A 19,094-nucleotide genomic window follows, 5' to 3' on the forward strand; every position below is an offset into this window, starting at 1 on the left:
GGGAACAACAAGTACATCATCTATTCTCTCAATTTAAAAGAAGGCACTCTCGAAGAAGGCATCGATTACTTCCGGGCTTGAGAACCCTGTATGTGTAGAGCAACATTGGCTAGAATTACATTTAGCGAAGGCTCCGTCTTTGCCTCAGCATTTTTGAACATCTTCGCGCCTCGTGATGGTCTGATATCGGTGAGACAAGCTCCACAACTTTTCACATCTGCCGCCGTCTTGACCCCGGTCGACGCAGAGTCGTAGAAAAAGAGAAATGTCTAAAACAACACCTCAATCACGGCCATTGATGATAGCAGCAAGGATCGCAAATAAAATGAAGATTAAGATCAGAATATCTCCCGCAATACATCAACGCTAGCTAACGTCTACAGAAACGTGACTAAACAACTTGTTGAAGTCAGCGGCTTTCGTCCCCTGGTTCTCTTTAAATAACTTTTTACATGTTTCTTCCACGATAAATGCGTGCCTGTTGACGGCCTCGTCAACGAGTTGATCTGTCAGTGAATCTCTCGTTCAAAACAGCTCAGCGGGGAGTTGAGTCTCTGTCTCCGACCCAATCAACGCGATCTCACCCCAGAACTTCTCAAGAAATCGATCAAGCGATGGTTTGGAGATTTTTCCCTATGGTTTCGATCGATCCAGTTCCGGCTTTGACTGTTCGGGACGAATCGGAAACCTCTCCGTCGTGACACTTCTGTGCGTCGGTGTGCCCATTCCCCGACGTCCGAAAGATACGCCACAGATAGCGAGCCTGATCCCGGCGAGAGAGCACGAGAGTCGGATGCCGTCGCTTCCATGAGTCCGTCCTGGGATGAGCAGCTGTGCAGAAGTTCGTAAGCTCGAGCAAGCCGATTGATTCCCTCATTCAGTTCTCGAATAAAACAAATAAATATCTTGTTTTTCTTTCCCCAATCGGAGTCCTGCGTTTCGTGCTCGATGTCAATCCCTAGAGCTTCGGAGGTCGCCGATCTCCGCAACAATATTTCCCTGAGACGACGTCGCGTCGGAGTCAGAGTGTTCTTCTGCCATGACTCCCGGATGCATCATCTCCGACTCGAATAACCACGAGGTAACAGCGTAGAAGCACATCGAACCGCAACTGAGGGAGTTAACTAGGGGGCTGCGAGGGGAAGGAGCTCTGGTACGCGCCGGATATCCGTCACAACAGGCCGTCGTCGGTCGGGGCAGAAGCCGTTTGCGGGAATTGACGAGCGATGCGATTCCCGCTCGAGATCCTCCTCGGACTCGGTGCGGGCCACTCTTGCAGACGCGAACACTCACACTGAACTCCTTTCAAAATCTCTCTCCTCTTCCCCCACCACCGGGCAATCTTCCCTGGATCCTCAAGATCGAATTTGAGTTTCGCACGGAAGGACATTCATTCGGGAATCTCGGCCGCGGCGGCGTTGTTGTTCGACTCGTCGTCGGCGGCGACGACGACGATGGCTGAGGTCGCTGCGGGACTGATATCTTCCGGGTTGTTGTTAGGGCTCAGATTCACGTACAGAGGATCAGAATCGTCGTTGTCGACTAGGGTGGCGTTGTCGATGGCGCTCGTCAGCCGATCGACGTGGCCGGCGATCGAATCCGTTTCGGTCGTCGAGGCGAAAATGCCCTTCGTGTCGAACATGCCCACGACTTGACTGAGGGCCATGCAGCTCGCGTTCAATCGACGGCAGATAGTGAGCGCCTCGTGAGCCGGAATACTCGGCTTGTGCGGCGCGTTTGCGCAACACGTACCAGGGAACATTCTTTGGTTATCGGGAGGTGGTGTGTCACTCGTTTCGGAGACGGCAGCAGCTGGGGCTTTCAGCGCTTCACTGATGAGAGTTTGAAGTTCACGGGTCGAACTGATCACGTTGACGATAAGACCCAGCGGGTCTCGAGCGGCGTGATCGTCGTCCGGAGTTTGCCTCGCGGAAATCTCCAGCAGAGTCTGCTCGCTGGGCAGACCCATCATCTTGGCCACTCGGATGTACTTTTCGTTCATGAGGCGGAAAATTTCCTCGTCGATTTTCTGCAGCTGCGCGGGTAGCGTGGCGACTTGTTGCGCCGTTTCCAACGACTGCGTTACGGGCGGTTCCACCGTGACCGCAGCTTTGAATTCGAGCAACGAATCTTCCTTGAGAATCTGATAGACCCGATCTTCCTCGGGCCGACGGATAATTGGTTTCGAAGCGTCCTTCGGCTCCTCGGTGGCCGAAGCTGTCGACGGGGTGACTATGAGGGGAACGTCTTCGACGTCTTCCTCGCGGAGGTACTTCTCGAGGTTCTGGATCTTGTCGAGCCATTTGTTCTTGTCGCTGACGGACTTTGCCACGAACTCGTAAATTGAATGCTGTTTCAACGTGACGAGGAAAAATCCCAATTTGTTGGTGGCGACGTCTCTGACCGCGATCGAATTCTTGTAGTCCTGTCGGGGCACATCGATGACTGGTGGATAGGTGACTCGCTTGTCGTCCGAAATGTAGATCTGATGGTATCGGAGATGGTATTTTTCGTCCTGTTTCTGGAGCAGAACGAGGAAATCATCGAACAGCATCGCGGTGATGTCGATCGTTTTCTGCTTCGTGAGCTTCCACTCCAGGACTCCTTCGTGGATGAGTTTGTGCTTGGACAGGGTCGGTTCGGAAAACAGCGGATGAACGACGTGGTGTTCGGCGTGTTTCTGCTGTTTCTTTTTGCTGCCGCTCTCGCCGTCGGTTTTCTTCTCCTCTTTGAAGCGGCTCTCGTTCACGGCTTCCTTCTCCTTCGGCGGCCAGACCTCGAGGTGCTTCTCGACGTCGCGAACTCGGTTCTGGTTGGCGATCTCACCGATGGTCCTGTTGACTTTGGCCAGAATCCTCTTGGAGTTTTCGCGCGCCGTGAATATTTGGTCGTACTCCTCGCCCGGCTGGGTGTACTTGAGGACCTGGTCGAGGAGCATCGGGTACTTGGTCAGTCTCTGATGCGAAGTGGCAATGATTTCTTTGAGATGGAGTTTGGCGCACTCCTTCTTCATCGACGCTTCGGCGAGGAACTGCTGCAGTTTCGGGTCTTTCTTCTGTTTGGCTTTGAGTTCCTCGAGCGCCGTCGTTTGATCCTTGCAGAAAGTCGCAATCGCGACCTCGAGGTTCGCGCCCCCCTCCCCCGTGAAGAAATCCAGCATGACTTTGCCCACGTTGCCGATAACCGGTTCCGCTTTACGTTTGGCTTTCATCTCGACGTTCAGGCCCGAGTGGATGTTGATCAGCTCCTGGAGGTTCGGGAAGAGTTTATCGAGCAGCGACTGGTCGAGCAGCTTGACGAGCGGCTTGTAGTAGACGGAGTTGAGAATTTTCAATTTTCGGACGTGTAGCCGCTCCGTGTGGAACAGTTCGTTGAGTACTTCCTGGCGCTTCTTCTCTTTTGGCTTCATGAGACGAACCGTTTCGAAGTCGACAAGGTCTGCCCATTTGGGTAGTTCGTCCTCACAATCCATATCACTGTCGGAGTAGGCGGTCTTGCCGACGTTGGGTCTGTCGTCGGCGACGTCGGACTTCGAGCGGGGTATATTCGGATCGGAGCGTTTCCGGTACGAGTTTCGGTTCTCGCGCCGCTGGCGGAAACTCTCCGATCGGACAACGGGTTTGTTCGCCGACAGTGGAGCCGAGCCGGCCGAGAGTTTGTCGAGATCCGTAGCCGAGTCGTTGTCGTGACTCCGGAACATGTTCGTGGGTCGTCTCGCCGGTTTCTTGGCTCGGGTGCCCTCGCCGACGCAGTTCTCGTCGACGCTCTTAAAGCACTGCTTGTGGATGTTCATCTCACAGTTCGAACACTGTAGACCTTGGTCCCCGACCCCCCATAGGATATCCTGACAGACGCTGCAGCCGGTCACGCGGTTGTAGTGCTGACCCTGGAAACTGTGACCGAGCGTGGACATCATCACAGGTTTCTTGCTCCGTTGCGGGAAAAGCTTCAGTCGGAATTTCTCTTTGGACACGAACGTCGGTATGTGCTCGAGAGCCCTGAGGCCGGACTCGCTCTTGACGACGGTCAGCTTGAGAACGGTCGCGATCGCCGAGAGCATGGCGCTCTTCTGGTTGGGCAGATTCTCCACCGGGTCCTGGAGGGGGAACAGGGACCGACACGAGGTGAGCAGGACCGTCTCCCAATGTTTGAGGATATCCGCGTTTGAATCGCCACCGCTCGAGTCGATCATGCTCTGACTGTAGTCGACGGTTTTCGATTCGATCTCGCGCTGGAACTCCTCCAATTGCGGCTTGAGGTGACTGGTGGCCGTCATGCGAGCTCGACCGAAAATGTCGCGGAGTTCCAACTCGTTCACCTGGAGATTCTCGTCCACCAGTCTCATGTAGGCGTCGATCGTCTGCAGAACGTCGTCGTCGAGCCCAGGATCGATGCACAGCGGAGCGTTCGGAGCTAGAAACGTTGAAGTTATCTCGTAGGCCCACTTGCACATGTCCTGGGGTTTGCCGCTCTTGTACTGTTCGACGATGACGAAGAAGAGGAACGGGGCTGGATTGATGTTGTTCTGGAGCAGATAATGTAGGAACATGGCGACCTCGACCGGCTGTCGGAGCATTTTCCAGCCTTTCAGAAGCGATTCACCGAGGTTCACGGCCCCGCCCTCGTCGTACGTCGACGGTGTCTGGTCGACCAGCAGACAGATGCCGGCCTCGCTCTCGGCCGAGTCCTGGTGCTCGAACGATCCCCTCGATTCGGGAATGTCCTGGCCGCCGAGGAGCGATGGCAACGGGGGCAGGGGTCGGTTGGCCATGGGCTTCGTGTGGCCGTACTGCTGCTGTTGGAGCAGGGGCGAGCTGTCGTCGTCGTCGAACTCGAACGCCTCGTTCGGGGCTCCCCCAATATCTGCAGACTCCCCAGTTGGAGGCTTCGCGAGGCTGTCGGACGTGGGGCTGGTGGGCCACAGCGCCGCCTCTTCATTGGGGCTTCTGTAGATGAGGGAGTCGGGCGATGAGCGCTGCCGTTGGTGGTTGCCCAGCCGATTTCCACGGGTCGGCGTCGAGAGCGACGACACCGTCGGAGGAGTTCCTGAGGGAGAGGTGATGTTCTCCATGGACGCCGAGCTCGCCATTTTCGGACAAATGGCTGCGCCCTTCGACCGTCGGGGCGGCTGTTTCGCAATATCGGGAGTGGCCTCCCTCGACCCCAGCGGCGGAGGAGTGGTCGCGATTTTGGAGCCGTGTCTCACGTGCTCCATCTGCTTTTTGAGTTTGTCAATTGTGCGTTGAACGTTCTCGAGGTCGCTGCGAAGATTCGAGTCGGCTGTCGCGTCGGCGCCGAGCTTCAGCTGGAGCTGCTGTTTCTGGCGAAGGGACTCGCTCAGCATTTTCTGATACGTCTGCAAGGTGGTATTGTTACACTGAGCCATGATATCGGCATCGACCGGCTGCGGGGCCGTAATGTGGTCTGTGCGTCCGTCGTCTCTCTTCGCGCTCTTCGTCTGGTTCGGCGTCAAACTGCCTTGAATGAAACTCGTCCCGCGACTCAACGCCGGGAGCGAGCGCTGTTGGGTCGGAGGATGCTGTCCCGGACTGGGCCCGATCAGCGTCAGAGCCACATACTGACCGCTCCGGATCATCTGGACGACTTCTTGATGGTTGGCGCTCGTCACCAGGGTTCCGTTCACTTTGAGAATACGATCGCCGACCTGAACGCCGGCGCGGGCGGCGGCGCCCCCGGCAGTGACCTCCTGTACGAAAACCGGGTTGTCGCCCAGAACCGTGAGGCCGTAACCTCGTTCGTCTCGCTGCACAATGACACACCGTGCCGACTGCTGGATATTGTGTCCAGTTTCCGACGGCGCTTCGAGCACGGTCGGCGGTCCTGTCAGAACGTGGGACATACTTCGTCGAGTCATGTTGTCCCCTTTGCTGAAGGATCCCAAACGGAGCCGATCCATACTATGTATACGACGATGATGATGATTAGGACGGTAATAACTTCAACAGGGGTCCGAGCGGCAGGGCTGGAAACACCGGGCTTAAAACTGCTGGCTGTCGCTCTGAACTGGTCGAGTGTAAAATTCGAAGAAACCCGTCCGGTCAAGTGAAAATAAGGCACTGGTCCACTTGTCGTGTTGAAGGCACTTCTGGCAGGGTCCAAGTCACTGCCGTCAAATCACTGAAGGTGGTCACTGTGTGGAAATAGCCGAGTCTGTGAGCTGATCGTCAGAATGTGATGTCACGAGACGAGGACGAAGGCTTCGAAGGCGTCCGATCGAACTCAGCCACAGGCTGCTGCTGGAAGGCACTTCTGAGAGATGATTTACCTCTGGTAACAATCGCATGAAACCTTTTTCAGAGGGCATTTCCCCCCTGACTTCTCCTACTCTCGCTCTATGGATAGGTGTTGTCGCCAGAGGAGGAGGTTGAGGAGTAGACGGTGAAGGAGGAGGAGGAGGAGGCGACGACGGCCACCACCACCACCACTGCGAAAGTCAAGCCTCTCGAGATTTTATGGGGTTTTGGTCTTCGTCGTCGACGACGACGACGACGACGACGAGATTACTGCGGTTCGTACGGACACAGCGGAGTCGGCTCTTCTTGTTTGAAACTATGACGGGCTCCGTGGAACGCGCAAACGATACTGTTCTGCCTACAGTGAGCTGCTGCCGTTGTTGATGATTAAGTAGCCCAACAGTAGGCAGCCATCATCTCATATACACTTCACACACACAGCAGCTCTCTACTTCTCATCTTGGTTAGACACACAGCCATTTTGGTTGTTTACTTGCGCCACCGGGAGGTCTTCTACAGGAAGGCGGGATCGCAGAGGCGTCGGCGTCAAATCCCCTTTGGCGGCAAACTTCAACAAGTTGCCCGGCCGCGCGGATGCAGGGACATCCTGGGTCGATTGTCTTCCTCTCGAAAATTATCGAGTTTCTATGAAGATTCCTCATGCGACTTTCGCTAGAGTGCAAACCGGAACTCGACGAAAAAATGCGGGAAAACTCTTTCCCGACTCTCTCACTCTCGCCACCGCCGTCGTCGTCTAGTCGCCGCCGGGGAATTTACTGACGACGACGGCTACTGACCACTGGCCGGCGCGGCGGCCGCAAACGTAACCCGGGTGTCGGCGGCGGCGGCGGCGGCGGGCGTTGGTCCGTATATCCTCTGACGATTTCACGGAAAACCAGGAGTAGCGGAGGAAAGGGGGAACCAGAGCTCTACGGGAAACGGTTCTATTTGCTATCATGGAGCGTGACTCATCGCCCATCAACGTGTCACTGCGTATCACGCGTCGTCCGGGATGACAGGCCGAAAGGGAATCGAGACCCCAGCTGCTCGTATTCCGAATGGGCACGGAATTCTTTCTGTCGGACATGACATGCACCCGCGTGCCTGCGACGTCCCGGCGAATAGCTCTTCATTAGCCTTCGACCTACGAGACAAAACGAATGGATTATAAGGATCAGCTGAGAAGCCGGACTCCGTTCCGAATTTATGGATTTGGACTCCATCAGAAGATTCTGATTTGGAGAATCTTCGGTGTCACATATGAGACGTTTCCTTCGTCGAGGTTCCAGGCTGTCGAACTCCGTCCCCAGCTATCGTACCAGTAATTAGAATCACGGTGCGCTGTACATAGTCGTCAGGCGGTATCGAGCGGCCTTCCATCGTGGAAACGTCGCGTTGAAGGGAGCTGATTGGCTTCTGTGATTTTTCTCCTAAGCGACTCGAGGTCTTGCGATCGATCGTACCCGACTCTGGAATAAGAGCCGGATGCTTAGAAGATGAGTCACGGCGCGTGTAGTTTGCAAGGCAAAACAATGACCTAAATTCCAGAAGCCAAAAAATCGACAGAATTCTCATCAAAGAGAACGCATGATCGCGCACTTAAGCGTCTCGAGCGATCAGACTCCCGGGAAAATCTCTCCCAGATGAATAATAATTTTGTCTTGACACGATCGGTGAACCGTCTCAATTGAGTCAAAACTCAGTATTGATATGGGATCCGCCTCGAATCCTCCACCGCATTCCTTGCTCTAACCTCCACCAGCTATCATCACAATATAAAGTGTGAAGTGAAGCGACTGTAATCGGACCCTCAGGCTCTCAACGATGATCCGGCGAGAGCTTCTTCAATTTTTTTTTCTCCGCCGGCGCTGGGCTCCACCGACAGCCTGGTGACTAGTTGTACGTAAGATGCGATATCACTGGTTTCCCATCTGTATTGCATGAATTTTTTACCGGCTGCCCTCCCTCTGGTGGGGGAGGAGAAAGGCACTAGCACAGTTTAGTGCAGTGTTTCTAAACGTGAGGCGCTGGCGCTGCCGGTGAAGCACGGAAAATTTTCGCTCCAATCGAGGCTCATGGACGGCGGACCATGGTAGGGCGCGGGTTGTCGCAGAGGTGCGGCCTGGCGAAAAACACATGATTCAAAGATTCCCTGCATACGACTCGAGGCGATCCCGTCGAATGCGAGTGTCTCCTGCTCGTCTCATCTACTGTTTTCAAATGTTTGCTCCGGTTTGCAGGAGGAGGTTGCTCCCAGTGTCTTCCGAAAACGTCCCGGAATGATTCAGCTAGATATACAACCACCATTGATGTACAGCTTCACATCGACTATTACTTGAAGAGAATTCCTCTATTTCCAAGGATTGATGATGACGTCAATGAAATATGAGGCGCCTCTCCAATTCCTCAAGCATGATATCTCATTTGCTTCTGAGCGTTCTTGGACAGCCTCGCACGCATATGCGACCTTACAATTCAGTTTCGCACCGCGTGTTTATGTTTACAAATAAGGAAGCTTTGTGCGTAGCAATACTGACTCGCTCATCTCTCTACTGCCCACGGGGACTATTCCCCAGTTCACTCGGAACTTCAGATGGGAGAACAAGCTGGGATCATGAGATCAGGGGAAAGCTTTCGGAAATCGAGCACGAAGCCTAACGGAGCCGAAAAGCACCAGCGGTGAAATTCGACAATTACACCGCGCGAAGGAATCACCTCACGCTCTTGATAACGTCTGCTTCGAGATCGGGTCCGATATCTTCGATCTTGGGGTTGCTCAGAGCGGGATTCTTGGTTCTGTGGCAGAAGTCCGGACAACTCGGCGTCCACAGATACTGCTTATCACGATGATGATGGGCTTGGTTCACCACTTTCATCGACAACGGGACTTGCTCTGACCTCTGCAGGTTCCAGAATGAATGCTGCATCACCTGTTCGAAGACTTCTGCATCTTGGATAACTGATGCCATTTTCGTCATCTTGGCATTGGGGTCCGACAAGTGACACGCGGCTCGTCAATCCGCGTTCCCAGGCTCGAGCGTGAAACCCTTCCCTTCAAACTTCTCTCGTAGAACCTTCCCCGGTTGTAAGCTTGAAGTTCGAACGGAAGAGAAGTTCCTCGAACCGTCGGGCGAACGGAATGCCGAGAAGATAAGAGAGGAGTTCATTTTTGCACGGGACCGGTAGCGCCACCTGACGACGAGTGGAAGCTCTCCAGAATTTTCTGGAATACCGTGCTATGTTAAGAAACTGCAGTGGTGGAAAACTCGAACCAAATGAGAGCTCTGGCTTTCTCTGGTCGCCTGATCGAGAGCGGACTCGACGAGGAGCTCTTTGAGTCCGTCAGACTCTGCTCTAGACCGATTCCGCTGAAGTCAACAGCGCAGCGCTCCGCTTCTGTCACTATCACCGGAAGGAATTCGACCGTGATCGATGCGAGCCGTGTCTCTCCGGAGAACGGTCTGCTTGAGGGTTTTGCGGCTCCTGGAAAAAGAGCTGAGAAGCTGCTGAGAGAAGACCCGACGTCTACGTAAGGTTTCGATACGACGTGCGAACGTTCTCTTCGAGCAGAGTCTCCACGACCAAGCAAGTTTCTCCGCCTCATGATTATCTCCCATTCTGCGGGCTCAAGTTTCCGCCGCAGCGTTTCCGACCGTTCGACCTCCGAGCAAGTTATTCGAGGGTCCTCGGAATCAGCGAGGTGGATCGGTACTTCCTTCATTCCGAATTCTGATGAGCGTTGTCCTTTAGCTTATAGTACCTAGCTCTGTCAGCATCCCGCTTATGTGCCGCGACTTCGTTGAAGTAAGAAAATACATAGCTTTTTTCCCCTCTGTCCAAAAGGGGCCATCCATCTTTTGGAGTGCCTCGGGTCGATACGCGGTTCGTTTGGTATGCTGTGTAGATCGTTCCCAATCTTATTCGCCAATTCATTGTCACCGCCGTCTTCTGATACGCAGATCAGACGCTCCAACGGGAAATGATTCGCTTTATGCAGATCAGAAGGGAGAGCGAGCCGCAATTCCGGAAGTTTTCACGGAAATGGCCGTTTTTTCCAATGTCCATTTTTTCCCGTTGCCCATCATGGGAATTCTCATCCATAACTGGTATGCTCACTCTCCAACTCCATCGCCAATACAAGGGGATGTTCGTGGATTAGAATCGGAACTAATGGAATTTCTCAAGAAAGATCTCGGGAACAACGAGACCAATCCTGTCAAGACATGTTCCTTCTGTCATCCCTGGTCTGTCTACCTTGCAGTGAGCAGAACGCCGTGATCTTGGCGCAAAACACCGTCTCCCGAAATGGAGCTGACGTTGGTGGAAGAAAGGCTAGGGGCCAATGCGACGATCACCGAACCGATACAGTGGTGCGATACATTGGCGCTCTCCATCAGCGCCCGGCTAGCTCAGTCGGTAGAGCATGAGACTCTTAATCTCAGGGTCGTGGGTTCGAGCCCCACGTTGGGCGATTCTTTTTATTCAGTCGACCCCGATTCGTTGCCGTGACCGTCTGAAGATTCTCGCGGTGATTCTGTCCGATCTCGCCTGACTCACCCGATTGCTTGAGTCAGCCTCTCTCGTACTGTCGATAGCTGTTAGAAACTGAAAAAATACAGGAATATCTCTTCTTTGTCAGTCAGAATGGAGAAGAATGTCTCCACGAAGCGCTTCGAGCACAGCGGAACGAAACTTTCGATAAACGGCAGAATCGGGTCTGTGGGCGAGAAAGGTGTACCTATGTCCTTACGTTCCGAATAATTCATTTTCCCCCGGCTTACTGGCTCAGTGCCGTTTCGAACTGCGGGAGCAAAAGTCGTCTTCGACGATTTTTTCGGAAACCTCTTTATGTGAATAAATATACATTCTTCTGACTTTTCCTGCAAGGGTCAAGAGCCTCTCGTCTTCTTCGTCACCCGACACGAGAGCCTTTCATTCCGACCGCGTCTGGTATTTCCGATGCCTGCGATCGTACGCATATTCGAGCCACGCCCCTCCTCCGCTACTCCTCGCCGGATGGATATGCGTATGCGTTAAATGATTCCGGAAATCATACCGTATGATCGCATTGATGACTAGGTGACCCTTAGGGGGGGGAAATAATTTTCTCCAGAGTGGTCCTCAAGCCCACTGCACAGTCCATGGCCTGGAAATGTCCTATTCCAGCGACGAAAATCGCGAGAGAAGAGTTCCGCGCGGACAGGTGGAACGAGCACACGGAAACTCCGCGCGGGATCTTTGGATCGTTTCGGCGCCCGAAGAGAGGTCCAAGACTGATATCCTGCCAGGAGGAGGAGATGGATCCGGAAAGCTGAGTATGCCATGAAGGGAAGACCTAAATCGTGTTCATCGTCAGAATCACAGCGAGTTCCTCCCCGGAACTCGGTAGTGGATCTCAAGGAGAGAAAGCGTCATCCCGACGTGACTAGATGTTCTAGCTAAGCTTCTCTTCTTCCGCGGCGTCAGCAGCAGCTGATTCTGGCGTTCCCCCTCGCTCTGACATCACGGCGCTCTGACGACTGAGCGGCGAGAAGGTTGTTGTCACACTGGCCGACGGTTCTGCTACAGCAAGAACTCTCCGCTCACTGCAACCCTTACATATCCATAGCGCTTAGCTGGATGAGTGACAGCCCGACTAGCAGCCGCAGAGTTTGCGTCGCCTGACTGGGCCAACTAAATATACGCTGGCCGATCGGGCTGTTCTGAAGGACCGCAAGAGCTTCACGCTGCACGCGGTTATGATCTCAGTGGTTCAGTGAGGGAGACTGACGTGGCTCACACATCGACAATGTCTGAACTTTCCAGTGAAGTTCGGCGCCGAATTCCTCCCGCTGCCGATGAGCCGAAGAGTGACGGCGAGAAAATCGGAGTGTCCTTCGGTTCTCATCAGGGCAGCCCTCTAGTGAGCATCGAAGTTCCGAATGGAGTCTGGGCTCTACTGAGTTTGACTTTCGCGTGTTCTGTCACACTCCTGTACGTGAATGTCGACATGAGATCCATCAATATCGAGGAGTTCAAACAAATCAAGAACATCACCGTCAACAACCAGGCGAGCTGTCTACCGAAGCCCAACTCCGATGAGCCAGTGCTCTGGCTCCGTGGCAAGTCCATGGAGAGCGGATACCTCCGACACGTTTTCGACGTATTCAGGAGGAGCGGTTACAGAGTCGAAACCACGAAACCCCCTCATTGGGATGTTCTGTGGTCGCACGAATATCCTTTCGGCGAGTTGAGCACAGACTTGAGCAATTTGACGCCAGGTCAGAAAGTCAATCACGTTCCCGGCACCGGTTTCATTACGAACAAAGTCAGCTTGGCCACAGGAAGCTTCACGAAGCACATCCCGAGAGCTTTTAGATTACCGAAACAAAAGCAGGAGTTTTTGAACTACGCGCGAGCCAACCCCAGAACCTTGTGGGTGCAGAAGTCCAACGACCACAGAGGCATCGTCGCCAAGCAAGCTGCGGAAGTCGAAGTTCATCTCGAGGACACTTTCGTGCAGCAGTTCATCGAAGACCCTCTGCTCGTGGATGGGCACAAATTCGATATCGGAGTATACGTAGTGATGACGTCTATAAAACCCTTGCGAGTCTACATCTATGAGGGTGATGCTCTTTTGAGGTTCTGCTCGAAACCTTATGACAAGTCGTCGAAAGATTTGGACTCGTACGTCGTCGGGGACAATTACCTCCCGACGTGGGACGTTCCCTCGCTCAAAGAGTTTTACAACCGTCACAAGCTCTCGATGAAGCAGAGTCTCAACCTGCATCTCCGTCAAAAGGGACTCAATCCAGATAAGATCTGGAAACAAATCAACGAAGCCGTCTCGAGCGTCTACTTTGAGAAGATACGCGACATAGAGAAAGTCTCCCGAAAATACTTCAGCACCGATCCCTTCTTCGAGATGGTTCGGTTCGATTTCCTCGTGGATTCGCAACTGAACGCACACCTTCTCGAGGCGAACATGTCCCCGAATTTGAGTTCGGCGCATTTCAAGCAGAATGCCAGGCTCTACGAGCAAGTCATTTACAACCTGCTCTCAGTGCTCGGCTTACAAGAGGAAAAGTCAAGCTCGGGCCACCCGAGCCAGATGCTCGTCTCCGACGCGGACCTCGCCGTTTACCCCGGGCAGTGCTCGGTCGAGTGCGCGAAAGACTGCAGGGCCTCGGATCTTTGTACCGTGTGCGCAGCCTGCTGGAATCCCACCACGAGACAAGTTCTCGCCTCGACTTTTGTCGAGCATCAAAACAGGAAGAAATATCGGAGGCTCATTCCTGTCCCTGAGCGGGATCCAGCCGACACCGAATTTATGAGGAATCCTCTTAATAAGCTTCTGTATCTCTGGTTTGAAGGAAAGTGTCAGATGGACGATTCGTTCTGTAGTTGAGTAGGAGGCGTTGCGATATTGAGTCTGGGCTCCAGCGCTCATCGTCAAGCGCTACGATTTATATTAAATATTGTGAGTCGACTGTCATATTTTGGTAAATGAGTTCTCATAACGAACGTTTCGCCACGGAGCGTAGAGAGGATCGAAGCGTACAAGGCCACGAGCTTAAATCGTCGAAGTCGGTTGTGTGCTTATTTTTCAATGGAGTTTGAACTTCGCGAGTACACCTGAGAAAAATAAATTGAACCTTCTTGTTGCTTTCTCTTTTTCTTCCTCTCTCTGATACAAACACGAAAACTGGGCTCCCGGGAGGAGACGGGATTCCTTGTGGGGCTGACAAGCAATTCCATCGCAGTCACGCTGTCGCTTTATTATCACATGACTTCGGTTCAATCCACTCAACCGTATTGCTCGTCTCAAGTATCGTCGTCGAAAGAAAGATTTTCGGGTTTTCTCCCTTGCGCCGAGGCAGTCTGAAGGAGCCACAGCAGAGCGCTCCGATTCAGACGGAAACAAATGATGCCTGAAGTCAGCGAAAGTTTCCGAAGGTCGACCTGCGCTGTGGATGTGATGGCTGTGCCCACCGCGCCGCGAGACCTTGACAGAGCCCATCACGGAGCGCCGTATCCGCCGCCCCCAGGAGATTCGATTCGAAGAACATCTCCGGATCCGACTTGCAATGTGCATTTTGGTCCGATGTCACTCTGGGATAGGAGTAGATACATCATTCCTTTTAGAATCGTTCTAGGGATTCAGATCACTGCTTCAACGATCCTTCTTCCCGGACTAGATCCATGGACTCTCCGGGTATTTCCCTTACCTTTCTCCCATGTTTGGTAATGATCGTATTGCGCCCGCGAGCCCCGGAGCTCCCACCGGCCAAACCATACGGCCGGAAAACGCGACGCTCAGTTAGAACAGATAACGTGAAGTTCTTCCGGAACAAGAGCTCCCTTAGAACTCCATCCCCGCCGGGATGGCGACCCTCTCCACCTGAAAGCATGGAAGACGTCGAAACCTCCCAAGTCTTGTCGATGGCCGCAGAGTTCCCTCGGACAACCTTGTCGCCTCCCTACTCACCGGTTCCGCGGTTAACCTCGAAGCGTCTCACAATGACTGGGTATCTTCGCTCCAGAATCTCGACGTCCGTGATCCTCGTATTCGTCATGTGCGTGTGGACTGCGGAGCGTCCGTTCCAACCTGGACCAGCGCCTGCCCCACCGGCGATCGTCTCGTAGTATCCAGACGAGTCGTCTCCGAACGTGATGTTGTTCATGCATCCTTGTGAGGCGGCGCACGCTTCGAAAGCCTTCAGAATAACGTCGCACAGACGCTGAGAGGTCAGTACGTTCCCCCCGACAACTGCGGCGTCGTCCGAGGGATTCAAGAAGGAACCTTTCGTTAGCTTTATGGTAACAGGAGCAAGACACCCCTGGTTCAACGGGATATCGTGGCCAACCATGCAACGAAGGCAGTATATGATCGCCGAATGAGTGACCGCGAAAGGTGCGTTTGTGTTTCCGTAGACTTCTGAGCTTGTTTCTGAGAAGTCGAAAAGAGCCTTCCCCTCCTCGACGTCAATGTCCAGTTCCAAAACGATTTTACTTCCGTTGTCCATCATGTCTTCGGCGCTCAGGTGAACTATCTTCGACTCCTGCTCACCCCGGAGTTTCTCACCGACTTCTTTGAGCAAGTTCGTAACAGCGAGTTCCGCGTTCTCTTGAATGTAATTCATGTAAGCCTGTACGCCCTCGAGTCCGAACTCCGTAATCAAATCGGTAACTAATGCGATGCCCTTGTTGTTCGCAGCGATCTGAGCCTGGAGATCGGCGATATTCTCGCGTACGTTTCGGGCACCGGAGGATCTGGGAGTTTTTCCGGGAGCCATAAGGAGCTCCCTGAGCTTCTCTTCTTGAAATTCAAAATTATCGACGATCTTGAAGCTGAGGAAAATCGCTCCTTCCTCCTCGAGTGTCTGCGAGTCCGTCGGCATCGAGCCGGGAGTTATTCCGCCGATATCGGCGTGGTGACCGCGGTTGGCGACAAAGAAGACAGGATCCTCCACGTTCTCGAGGAACACCGGCGTGATCACAGTCAGATCCGGTAGATGGCTCCCACCTGCCTTCGGATGGTTGGTCAGGATGACGTCACCAGCTCTCAGCTGACCTCTGAGAGCGTTCAGCTGGTACTGCACGGCGACTTGCATGGCTCCGAGATGCACCGGTATGTGCGGGGCATTGGATACGAGACCCCCGTCAGGACCGAATAGCGCGCAAGAAAAATCCAATCTTTCCTTGATATTCGTTGATATGGAAGTTCGCTGCAAAACCTTTCCCATCTGTTCGGCAATGCTCATGAAACGGTGGGAGAATATTGACAATTGAATATTATCCAGTTCGGTAGAGAGTTGCTGTTTATTCGTCTCGGGGTAGTCGACCTCGATTTCGATATCCCCCTTGTTGGTGATGCGTGCGGTGCAATCGGGTTCGATGACCATCGTGCCGGTTTTGTCGATGATGATTGCTGGTCCAGCGATTGAAACCCCTGCCTGAAGTTTCTCCAAGAGGTAGACCCCAGTCTCGAGAAGGCCCTCTTCGAAGAAACATTGAGTCAGACTTTCAGGCACTGCACTCATTTTCCGGTGACCGTTCTCCTCGCCCGATTTGTTCTTGACCTCAGCGCCCTCCGGTGAGCTCAGAACTCGAACCCACATGTCGTCGATTATCACCTTGCGGTCTGTGAGCACGAATCCGAACTCTTCCTTGTAGCGAATTCTGAAGCTATCGAGAAAGTCTCCGTATTTGAGATGGGGACTACCCTTGCTGGGTTTGCACATCAGAGCGCAATCCGTTTTCTCGTAACGCATGTTGAGAAATACCTCGTGACTGGTGCTGGAGCAGTCGTACCTCCTAAGATCCTTTTTACATTCGTCGAGGAGTCTCTCGAACTCGCTCTCGATGGTTTTGAAATTTTTCTCTTCGTAAACGAGCGCCATCGGAATTTGTTTTTCGGTGACGACGTCGGCAAGGCTCAGGCCGTACGCCGATAGGATCCCGGAGTATTTGTGAATGAAAATCTTTGAGATCGAGAGGTTCTTAGCGACGGCGCAAGCGTGTTGTCCACCGGCCCCACCGAAACACGCGAGGGTGTGTTTATTGGTTTCGAAGCCTTTCGACTGGGTGATTCCTCTGATCGCGCGACACATCGTCTCGTTCGCGACTTTGATGAAACCGAGTGCCACTTCCTGGGTGGACATGATTCTCTGTCCGGTCGACATCAAACTTCTGTTAACTTCTGAGGCGATTTCGTCCATCGCGGCCATGGTTCCTTTCTTGTCCAGAGGCTCGTTTTCGTTCTGCCCGAATATCTTCGGAAAATATTCCGGGAGGATCCGGCCCAAGCAGAGGTTCGCATCGGTCACCGTGAGAGGTCCTCCTTTTTTGTAGCAAACAGGCCCGGGATGCGCTCCGGCCGACTCGGGTCCGGTCACGAAGAGACCATTCCTGAAGAACAACTTCGAACCCCCGCCAGCGGCCACCGTCGAAATGTCGAGCTGGGGAGACTGGACAGTTACTCCCGAGACGGTAGACTCGTAGCTGAAATCGAAATTGCCGGCGAATCGACTCACGTCCGTCGACGTTCCGCCCATATCGAACCCGATGACCGGTTGGGTCTCGGTTGTCCGAGCGTATCCCACCACTCCCCCGGCGGGTCCCGAGAGCAGAGACTTCGATCCCTGAAAATCCGACATGGACACGAGTCCGCCGTTCGACTGCATGAAGAGGACTTTGTTCTCAGTGAGTTTGTTGTTGAAACCGCTGCGGAAACCGCTCAGATATCTCTTTATGCAAGGACTCAAGTACGCGTCGAGCGCACACGTGAAGCCCCGAGGAACGGCTCTGACCATGGGCATGACGTCAGCCGACCTCGAGATGTGGCTGAAGCCGAATTTATTCGCGATCGACTCGACCAGATCCTCGTGCTCCGGGAAAGTGTATGAATGCATCAAGACGACGGCCAAGCTCTGTATGCCTTGTGCTTTGATCCTCCCGAGATCTTTCCGAAGTTTCTCGGTATCCAGCTCTTGCTCCACGATTCCTATCTCTCCGGTGATTCCCTGAATTCGTCGTTTACCGGAGAAATCCATTTCACAACGCTCGTTGTGCAGGTAAACCCGCTCCCGGACCTCGACGACTTCCTCGTAGAGAATGTCTGGACATCGAACCCTCAGGTCGAAAATGTCCGGTCGGGCTTGAGTCCCGATATAGAGTAGGTCTCGGAATCCTTCGGTGACCAGGAGCGCCATGCGTTCGCCTTTCCGTTCGAGGAGCGCGTTCGTGGCCACGGTGGTTCCCATTCGAATGAATTCGATTTTCGACGCGTCGACCTCCTGTCCGGGAGGCATCGACTCACCGCTTTCCTCGGAGATGATTCTCCGGATACCTTCCGTCGGCGCATCCGGATAATTTTGGGGATCTTCGGACAATAGTTTCAGCACACGAACCTTCCCATTAGGACACTTGGCGAACACGTCGGTAAACGTTCCTCCCCGATCGATGGCGAATTGGAACATGTCGCAAGGCGAAATCACTTCCAGTTGTGCTCAACGTCGCTCTCCGAGAGCGTCAAGAGGTTTACAATGCTCGGCGAGAGAGTCGCTGCCCGCGACGGTCTGATAACGGGAGAGCGTTGCTGCTCTCGACGAGTCTAGCTATACGTTCCGTCTCTCCCAGGGACGCTGCCCACGAACGGATGGACTTTCGCGCGTTTCAGCAAAATGTTCGAGCTCAGGACCGACGAGTATCTCGTCCGATTGATGACGTCTGGTTCCGGAAATTTCTCTCGTCTGTGGGTGGGAAACGGTGCGTTCCTATTAGGGGATTCCTCGACGAATCAGTAGTTCACAGGCAAAAAACTCTTGATTTCGATGGACATGGATCTACGGAGAAGCGTTGGTTGTTCTGGTCGCACCAGAATGACGTGGAGAGCGGACGCGTTGCAGTAATTCAGACTTCGTGCGGTGGTGCTCATAAGGTATACCTCGCCATCGGCAAAATCGGATGTAGCCACACCGATTCGCGCATCGATTCGTGAGCTATTCGGGGAAGGATGCTGACTGTCTCGAACGAGAAAAGAAAATACAGCAGCAGCATCTTCAGCGGCGCGTTCGCGCCACCGGATCATTCGAATATCGGCTGGAATGTGATATTCCGGTCAATCCTCGGAAGATCCAGTCAGGGGATGAAAACTCTCCCATGGCTTGCTTCTCCGGAGACCGTCCCACTCGTCGATTGGAGGCGGGAAGGGGGTCTGCCGGTACCTTCACGCGGTTGATCTTCCAAAAGTTCGTGAAAGTAACAAGCAGCAAGTCCCGGAATGGGACCTTCTGAATAGCTCAAGAATTCCTCCACGTACAGACGGGCATCTATTTAGTCAGCCTTCCACGGAGCCCT

General features: G+C 53.6%; 3 protein-coding genes and 1 non-coding gene across 4 annotated transcripts; 2 read left to right on the top strand and 2 right to left on the bottom strand.

Moving 5' to 3' along the window:
* Positions 1-1,390: 1,390 nt before the first annotated feature.
* Positions 1,391-5,917, bottom strand: RhoGEF2 (Rho guanine nucleotide exchange factor 2). Its single transcript, XM_029110776.1, has one exon. The coding sequence runs from the start codon at positions 5,915-5,917 to the stop codon at positions 1,391-1,393; it is 4,527 nt and encodes a 1,508-aa protein (XP_028966609.1).
* A 4,735-nt stretch (positions 5,918-10,652) lies between these two features.
* Positions 10,653-10,725, top strand: TRNAK-CUU (transfer RNA lysine (anticodon CUU)). The gene has a single exon. It is a non-coding gene; the product is annotated as a tRNA-Lys (tRNA).
* Positions 10,726-11,885: 1,160 nt separating this feature from the next.
* On the top strand, positions 11,886-13,894 carry TTLL15 (tubulin tyrosine ligase-like 15). The gene has a single exon (XM_003740923.3). The coding sequence runs from the start codon at positions 12,043-12,045 to the stop codon at positions 13,639-13,641; it is 1,599 nt and encodes a 532-aa protein (XP_003740971.1). The 5' UTR covers positions 11,886-12,042; the 3' UTR covers positions 13,642-13,894.
* Positions 13,895-14,099: 205 nt separating this feature from the next.
* On the bottom strand, positions 14,100-18,214 carry LOC100900160 (5-oxoprolinase). Its single transcript, XM_018638565.2, has 3 exons — positions 14,722-18,214; positions 14,462-14,634; positions 14,100-14,345 (listed from the first exon to the last, which is right to left on the bottom strand). The coding sequence occupies exons 1-3, from the start codon at positions 18,212-18,214 to the stop codon at positions 14,253-14,255; spliced, it is 3,759 nt and encodes a 1,252-aa protein (XP_018494081.2). The 3' UTR covers positions 14,100-14,252.
* Positions 18,215-19,094: the final 880 nt, after the last annotated feature.

The sequence above is a fragment of the Galendromus occidentalis genome, unplaced genomic scaffold (genome assembly GCF_000255335.2).
Source record: "Galendromus occidentalis unplaced genomic scaffold, Mocc_1.1 scf7180000077089, whole genome shotgun sequence".
In the NCBI taxonomy this organism is placed as follows: domain Eukaryota; kingdom Metazoa; phylum Arthropoda; class Arachnida; order Mesostigmata; family Phytoseiidae; genus Galendromus; species Galendromus occidentalis.

Excerpts from the sequence above, each read along its gene's own strand:
- TTLL15 (XM_003740923.3), top strand. The coding sequence starts at position 12,043 with ATGTCTGAACTTTCCAGTGAAGTTCGGCGCCGAATTCCTCCCGCTGCC.
- RhoGEF2 (XM_029110776.1), bottom strand. The coding sequence starts at position 5,917 with ATGGATCGGCTCCGTTTGGGATCCTTCAGCAAAGGGGACAACATGACT.
- LOC100900160 (XM_018638565.2), bottom strand. The coding sequence starts at position 18,214 with ATGTTCCAATTCGCCATCGATCGGGGAGGAACGTTTACCGACGTGTTC. Across the intron at positions 14,635-14,721 it reads CGAGGTTAACCGCGGAACCG|GTGGAGAGGGTCGCCATCCC; the intron begins GTGAGTAGGGAG and ends CCATGCTTTCAG. Across the intron at positions 14,346-14,461 it reads TTACCAAACATGGGAGAAAG|AGTGACATCGGACCAAAATG; the intron begins GTAAGGGAAATA and ends CTCCTATCCCAG.